The following is an 8,702-nucleotide window of genomic DNA, read 5'->3' on the forward strand; positions in this document are numbered from 1 at the left end:
ATGCTGCTTGGCCTGCTGTGTTCATCCAGTTCTGCACCTTGTTTTCTTGAAATCATGCTGCATTTTGAAAAGAACTGTTTCAACATTTGAGAAATTATGAATGAAACTGACGTCTGCAATCCTCGGTAAGCATCCCCACTTCTGATGAATCAGTGACTTTCCCCTCATTGTGAAACATCTGAGTTGGTTGACCATGGGGCTTTGCCCTGAGGAACTCCTGCATTGATGTCCAATGAGCTTCCAATCACCCTATGATCTGTAAGTCTTTGTTTACTATAATCTGCTTATACTGCCTGCAAACAAAGCTTTTCACTGTACTTAGTTATATGTGACTACAATAAATCAAATCAAATCAACCACAGCTGTTATCCTATGTGTTAGATCTGAGTCCAGCAAGTCAAGTGTTTTCCCCTGGCTTCCCAATGACTCCACTATTACAAGGATTCTTTGACATGATACTTGGTCAAATGATGTTTTGACATCAGAGGAGGTCACTATTCTTGATCTGTAGGACTTCAGCTCTTTTTTTATTCCTGTTTTTGGGAGAAGTCTGCAGTAAGGTCTGGAGATGGGTGACTTTGACTGAACCTGAACTGAGCACGTTGTGATTATTCTTAATTGTTTCATGTGGTACGAGCAGCACTGGCAAGGCCAATGTTTGAGGCCCATTCCTGGTTGACATTGAAGATCTTGGTGAGCCTCCTGCTTGAACACTGAAGTCCACTTGATGTATGTATACCTACAGTCTGCATGCTGTTCTGTAATCCTTATTAATGCAGTGTGTAGGGATATGGGGAAAAGTCAGGAAATTAGCACTAAGTAAAGAATGGCCTCCTGTGTTGCAGCCATTCTTTCCTTGGTTTTGAGAGCTATGCTTGGCTAACACATTATGCATTTTGATGGTACACAGTTATGCTGTTAATGGATGTAGCAACTCATGGATGCTCCGTTTTGAAGTGCTACATTGGTTGTGAATCACTTACATTTAACTTGATGATGGTGCACACAAGATAGTGTGTTCTCATGGCTTCTACAAGGATTGTTTAGTGATGTCTCTTACAAATGCTATCTGATTGCAACAGATTGGTGAGGAAAAGTCTATTAGATTTTTTCTTTTATGTTCTCACCATGTCATACAGGCCTCATCAGTAGCTATTTCCTCTAGAGCTTGGCCTGTATTTCTGTAATGGGACCATTCATTGAAGCTCCCCACTTTAAGCCATTGCTACTCTTAGTTTGTCCGATTGGTATTCAACATGATGTGTTACTGATCCATCAATTGGTGGAGCAGTTGGTGATAATACTTTTTTTGCCGTCTTTGACTCCGGACCCGATTACAACATGGCATCGGGTCAATACTGGTGATTCCCAGGACCGGTCCCTCCTGACTGTTGCTGCTATTTCTGGTATGTCTGATCTGCCAATGGGGTAGGCCATTTCCAGGGATTGTGATTTAGGAGACTGGGATGTTGGCTGAAATGCATAATTCCTTGCTAAAGACTTCGTTTAGCTGACAAATCAGGGAGAAAATGATTTCCCTTGAGAAAGATGTGAAATTTTCTAAACAAAAATCAAATTCAGTGATATGTCCCTGTACATCTCTTGATCTGATTTTCAGCAGGATAAAAAAAATCAGGCCTGAACAAATTGGATTATATAAGGAGATCTGGGTGAGCCTTTAGATTCAATTGCACGGAATATGTCCTTTTATATTGCTTCAAATGTCTGCCTTTCATAGAATCATAGAATCCCTACAGTGTGGAAGCAGCCCATCGAATCCACACCGAGCCTCTGAACAGCAGCTCACCCAGGCCCATTCCTCTACCCTATCCGTGTAACCCTGCATTTCCCATGGTTAATCCACCTAACCTGCACATCTTTGGACTGGAGGAACCGGAGCACCGGGAGGAAACTCATGCAGACACAGGGACAATGTGCAGACCCTACACAGACAGTCATCTGAGGGTGGAATCAAATCGGATCCCTTGTGCTGTGAGGCAGCGGTGCTAGCCACTGTGCCATTTCGTTTATTGTACGGGACAAAGTGAATTCTGCATTGACACAGATCCCCTGACAACTGAGGTCACCAACCCCTTGGGGCTGACGGAAGGATTTTTTTTAAAACTAGATGTAAGATTACAGCTGTGCATAATCTGCAAAATGTATATCATATTGTCATAAAGACGAGTAACTGAAGTTGCAATGGTCAGTCCTGGCTCTTAATTCTACCTTCAGCTTTTGTCTAGCAGTTAAGTGAGTCTGATGATAATACCATTAATCTGATGTCTGTGAATCATGTAAATAACTGTGCACAAAGCTGGCGGAGTTTGGGCGGAGAGAAACTATTGGAAAAATGGTAATTTGAGTTGTATCTGATCTGAAATAATTATTACAGTAGATACAGGACTTGGACTTCACCTGAAGTTGCATTGCTAATTTTTACCTGTTGTTCTCCGTCAGTGTTTCAGATTTGTTGAGCTAAACCCTTCAGAACGAATTTTGTCTTGCATTTTATTTTTCTCAGGTCAGCCAAGCAACATGTTGCTTGTGAATCACAGTGATGGATTAGTACAGATTGCATCTGGGCCTCAGCAAGCAACACAACAGAATGGCTTTCCAACGCAACCAGCAACCTACCACCACAGTAAGGAAATAGTGTTTAAGTTTTATTTGAGTATCATTATTCTGAGTGTTTACATACCTCTATTAAGTTGTTGGTCATTTATCCCACAATTTATAATTTACTTGATGCTAAATGTTAGTTTGACTGGTCCAGTCCAAACTATGCATAATAGGCTGCATTCCACCACGTAGGAATCATCTTGACCAGGTTGCAGACCACATGCATTACGTGTGTCTGTATGCATACACGTGCACTGACAGGGTCAGTAAGTGTAATTTTAGGTTGTTGGCAGTTAAGTAGACATTACCACACTTATTTTCACTGTTGATCCTGTTTATTTATTTAGACTTAATTTCAAAATTTCTTGTACAAAATTCAAGTGTTATTTTAGATTCAAAGCGACTTGTTTTAAAAGCAGTACACTTTGAATCCTATTTGTAAATTGAAATGTGTTCATAATTGGGTGCATTAGTGTACAATAGCCATTCAGCAATCAGACATAGAATTTAGGAGTGATTTATCTATGTAGAGTGTAGTAAGCGTGTGGGTCTCGCTACCACATTGGATTGGTTGAAGGAGATAGTATTTGCATGATTAAGAGGAGGCTTGATGTATGAATTAGGGAAAAGAAATACATGCAAGTGAGAAGTAATAAGAGTGTGGAATAGAAACATGTCAGCTGAATAACCCGTTTCTATGCTGTTGATTCTGTGTAATAGCTCTTAGCTTGAATTTACCTTTCCAATATTAACAACTAATCCTAGCACTGTTTAAGTTGCTTTATAATGAAGAAACTTGTATTGTTCTGAATCTTAATAGTTAAGCATCAAACTTTTTTGTGTGAGTTTCCTGTCATTTTGGTTTGGAACAGGAGAAGTACAGAGATGAAAGAATATTGTGATTTTTTGTTAGTAATTAAATATTCAAAATGTGGAATGGATGCGAAGGAGCAAAGCTGTTACAAACGTTGATTCTGTATATTTGGCTTTTTCTGTACAACAAAGAATGTGGCCCAATTCCATTCATTATGTTGCACCTCCCATTGCATTAAGTTGCAGTTGTGATTTGGGGCATTCTGGAATTTCTTTACACAAGTTGCACCAAAATTGTGATTTTCACAGGAAATGCGACTGGCTGATTCGAAATGCATGGTTACAATGCGCTGCTTCAGTTTGTTTACACTTTGCGACTGAGAAAATTGCACATATTTAACGGCACAGGAAACTTCCAGTAAATGCAGCAAAACAAAACTTCAGAGAAGACAAGTTGGGTGGCCTGATTGTAGAAGTGCAGCACCATGAGGAGGAGCTTTACAGGAAGGAGAAAACCAAATACTATCCCCTAGGTGGCAAATATCAAAATTATGGTGGTCAATTTTTGGAGAAAATCAATGCACTCTTCTCTTTACCCAAGATATATCTGAGAGGAAATAACGGTGGCTCAACCTGCATTCAATCTGTTGTTCTACAAGCATGTAGTTGGAGAAGGGATATGGAGGAAGCAGGGTTCATTCTTGAGATCCTGATTCTCCTAAAGCTTTTAGCAGGAAGTACCGCTGATGTGTCTGCACATCATACCTGTGTCAGTCGTCCCATTCAGATTGATTTAGCTTTTAAATCCATGAAAATCACTGTCTCTTTTGTTATTGGTGCAAATTCCACCTTCCTTTAAACTTTACAAATCAGGAATTGGGTCCATTTTCTTTAAGTATACTTCAAGTTAATCAATATGTACTGGCAGACTGCAATCAGCTCTCACTATGAAAAGTCTCAGCTTTAAGGCACATTTAGCTTGTGGTTACTTTAGCTTGCAGCAACACCTGATTTTCTTCTACCAATTCTCTCAAAGCATTTCACCCAAAGCTCCATGATTTTAACATGATACCTCATTTCTTCCCATCCCCATCCCATCACATCTCACCCAGAACAGGTTTTGCCCCAGTATTAACAGGATGAGTTTCCTTTGCCTCTTCCATTTGGCCTGGAACCATCCTTGTTACCCTTCTTTCAATCCTTCAATGTGAATGTACTTGTCCTCCTGGATAATCAATATATGCTGAGATTCCCCCTTCACCTGTTTTTCTCATAGATACCATGGCGGAGTCGAACCTTGTGACCATTGAAGATGATGATGAGGATGATGATTATGGGGAACCCCAGGAAATTATTCATCCAGGTTTTCCAGGGGATGATCCAGATAACGGGCCAAATAGATGGAGATCTTCAACTTGGGTCCCTGAAGAAACCTTGTTTAAAATCGAGGAATGTCACAATGCCATGTTGATCGATGGTTTCCAAAGGATTGAAGAGGGAATTCACGGACTTCGCCAAGACATGAACGAGCACATGGAGAACTTGTGTGGCTCCATTGACTCTCTCCGTACTCCCCTGCAACTGATAGGACAAACCCTTCAGGGCCTTCTCTTACATTTACGGGCTAACCAGATGGAGTCAGGAACTTCACAGATTGAAGAGACTGTGGAGCCTGGTCCCTCCAACATCTCTTCAGAAACAGAACTTGACCACAGTGAGACAAAATCCTTCAAAAAACAAAAAATTAATTGAACAAAATGAAATGGTATGAGTCACCTAGAGACAATTTTTATCTTCCATCTGTAATAATTTTTTGTTGGAAGAAGGGTTCTTACCTTACACACAGAATGTGACATCACATCTGCAGGGTGAGCTTACAGAAAAAAGGACAAAATGGTTTCCTTTCTTGATTTTAACAAAAAGTTGTCTTTGTCTTTCTGTATGTTGCTGCACTTGCAAATCCCCTAATACATCCAAAAATTGTTAGTTAATTAAAATGTCTGATTGCATTCTGTCATTGTTGCACTGCATAAGCATCTATCCCACTTTAACTTGCCACAACTTGAAAGTTTGGCTCTGTTGTCTTGACAACAGGAAAATATTTTAAAAGACTCTTAAGTTCTGAAAATGTATTAACAAGTGTCTATGCAAATAAAATTCATTATTGCAGGACACCAGATATACGAATGAGTAACTCATCTTATGTAGAGTAATTGGTTATGCTTGAATGTCTCTGCAAAATTGAAGAACCTTGCACTGCTGATTCAAGACCATGCATCTGGGGTGGGGGGGGAAAGCAAAGGCAAAGAAAAGGTGGAGTTCATGATGTGCTTGGATTGCCTATGTTAAGGATTCCTGACTTCTACATATCAAAACTTTTATGAGCCAGCAATTTATAATCTCGGATTAAACTAGCCTCATTGGAGGCAGAAGAACTGCTAGAGCTGTAATTTGTACAGATCTTGGAAATATCTCCAGAGTATTCAACAAAGAAATTGCTAATTTTGCGCTTATTGTGTTAAAACTTGCATGGCTAATGAGCTGAGAGTATGTTTAGTTTCTGCAGATTTGTTAGGGGTAATACACAGTTGCCATGCTCTCGGTAGTCTTTTGCTCCTGGAGCTTTGGATTGACGAGAGCACAGAACTACTTTACATTGCTGTGTTGTGCCTGATCTGAGAGAATGCTAATTGATTGACTGGCATCTTTGTTTAAGTGCTGTAATCTGGTTGCTAAATATTGACATGGATGATTGATGTTGAGATTATTTATTTGGAAGGTGCTAATGCCAAATCTGGGACATTGTTGCTGTGGTCACTTTGACTGCACAGCTAATGTGACTTGGCTATAGGAATCTCCAGATCTTTACCACCCACACGTTCTCCACACCCATTAGTTGGAAAACATCCATCTGGGAAGGAAGAAGCACAAGCCAGTCTGTCATAGTTTTATCCACAGTACCCACAGCACCATAATTGCAGGGCACTTTTCCTACCCCCAGGTCATCCCCTTCTGTGCGGAAAGGGGTTCTTAAATATGTCCTAACCTTTCTCCAGTTAGTTTCAACTGCTTTTAATCATAAGTAGAGCATGCACATATACCTATTCAGTTGATATGAGGGCTGTTATGGCACAGTGATTGCATCCCCAGCTTTGAGCCAGGAGGCCTGGTTTCAAGCCCCAACTGCCACAGGAGTGGACAGGTTAATTTAAAAGAATCTCAGTTGACATGGCATTTGCAATAATAGCAACACAGACTTGTATTTTACTAATTTGGATATTCACCCATTCTCTCCATCTCTTGCCTGATAGAAATTGCATGAAAAATTTCCTAACAGTTACTTACGCTCGTACATTTTGCAACCTGATCGGAGTGTTTTAAAGCAAAATGAGAAGCAAGATTTGAGTGACACGGTGGCTCAGTGGTTAACACTGCTGCCTCATAGCTCCAGGGGCCTGGGCTTGATTCCCCCTCTGACAAATGTCTGTGTGGAGTTTGCACATTCTCCCCGTGTCTGTGTGGGTTTCCTCCGGGTGCTGCAGTTTCCTCCCATAGTCCAAAGATGTGCAGGCTAGGTGGATTGGCCATGCTAAATTGTCCATAGTGCCCAGGGATGTGTAGGTTAAGTGGGTTTGGGTAACGGGTCCAGATGGGATGCTCTGAGGGTCAGTGTGAACTTGTTGGGCTGAAGAGCCTGTTTCCACACTCTACGGATTCTATGAAAAGCTTTGCATTGTAAACAGTGTATGCAAGTGAGGGGAGATGTAATTTTCAGTTTAATCATGACACATCTTATGCTACTTATTACCCAAAGCCTTAGCCATATGGGCAGATTCCATACATGGAAATAATTAGTTACTGTTCCTTTGCTTTTGAGATGTTTACCACTAAAATACTCTTATGGATACCTTTTGAAGAGTTGCAATTCCATCTCAAAATTGGGTCCACTAAATAAAACAATCAAAGTAATTCTTCACTTTATACCTCTTAAAATAGACCTTTACGCTTTATAAACATTTTTTAATAAAAAGTTATTGCGCTGCATTCCATTTTATGAAACAGGTTTTACTGCATCTGATGACATGTTATTTTCTTCCTTTTCAATTTACATTTTTTGTTCTACACGTTTTGAATGATACTTATACAAGTATAAAAACAATTTATTAGAAATTTACAGTTTTAAGTGTGCATTTGAAATAGTTGACCTTTAGTCTGATAATTTCTTATACAGTTTATATACTGAGTAAACGCAAAGTGCAGTTACACATCTTTTAGCTCTGGTATTTCTAATATTATTCTGGGTTAAAATTAAAATAATTTTTATTAGTTATATTTGAAAAACAGGTGGCAGTAAAAGTTTCTGTTTTGATGGTTTGACATTTTCTGACCACTTATTGTACTGTTGCATTGATTTCAGTCTCCAATAAATTTAGCTAATAACAATCACCTTTTGGTATTGGAATCTTACTGCATGATAAACATTTGGTGTAACAGTGTGAAACTGAGACGTCTTAAATAGACAGTTAAACAAGGTTGAGAGACTTGAATAGTGAGTTATTTCAGTAAATGTTAAAATTGGCCCCTGATAAGCTTTGTTTTAAATTGACTAACTGTATCTGGTGACTTTTAAAACAAAGTTCTCCTCTGACATCTTGTGCATCTGTGGATTCCACGGAGGAAGCTCTTTGAACTGTTGATATTTTGGTCCTTAGGAATTTTGCTGAATGATAACTAGTTTGAACCATTTGGACTAAATGGCCTGATCCTATGAAATGCTATAATAGTAAAAATAATGTCAGTTTGTGACCAGCTTCTGGTTGTCACTTCTGTGTTCTGTTGAAAATGTGCAAAAAGGTTTTTTTCGAGTTATTGAGATAGGCTTATTGTGATGTGAGAGGAGGGGTTGGCAACTTTACATTTGAAAATACCTATGTTTGTATTTGCTAAGAACAGGTAAAGCTGTAATTCAGCTTTTTAGGTCTGTGTTTAAGATTCTTGGTGTGTGATTTCAAAAATTGCAAGACATTGATAATTTAAAGTTAAGCTTCTTCAAGCATTTAACTGCTTAGGCATTGTGATATTACGTTGCTTTTTTTCATTATTTGCAGTTTTGGAGATGAGATTAATTATTTTTATTTGTTAAAGATATCTGATTTACTTGTTATAAAAATTGATATATACAACCATATATTCCCAATTTGTAACCTAACAGATAGCACTACAACTTGGACTGGAAGCAGAACAGCAGCATTTACCCCTAACATGCC

General features: G+C 39.1%; 1 protein-coding gene across 1 annotated transcript in view; it reads left to right on the plus strand.

Moving 5' to 3' along the window:
• The window catches only part of LOC109911226, a gene marked incomplete at its 5' end in the record, with an annotated part of 15,203 nt that extends 8,201 nt beyond the window's left edge, over positions 1-7,002 (plus strand). The window contains 2 exons of the mRNA XM_048592634.1: positions 2,525-2,644; positions 4,712-7,002. Coding sequence (XP_048448591.1) covers positions 2,525-2,644; positions 4,712-5,187 — 596 coding nt within the window. The remainder of the gene's footprint in view (positions 1-2,524; positions 2,645-4,711) is intronic.
• Positions 7,003-8,702: the final 1,700 nt, after the last annotated feature.

The sequence above is a fragment of the Rhincodon typus genome, unplaced genomic scaffold (genome assembly GCF_021869965.1).
Source record: "Rhincodon typus isolate 14 unplaced genomic scaffold, sRhiTyp1.1 hic_rhity00001589, whole genome shotgun sequence".
NCBI lineage: Eukaryota > Metazoa > Chordata > Chondrichthyes > Orectolobiformes > Rhincodontidae > Rhincodon > Rhincodon typus.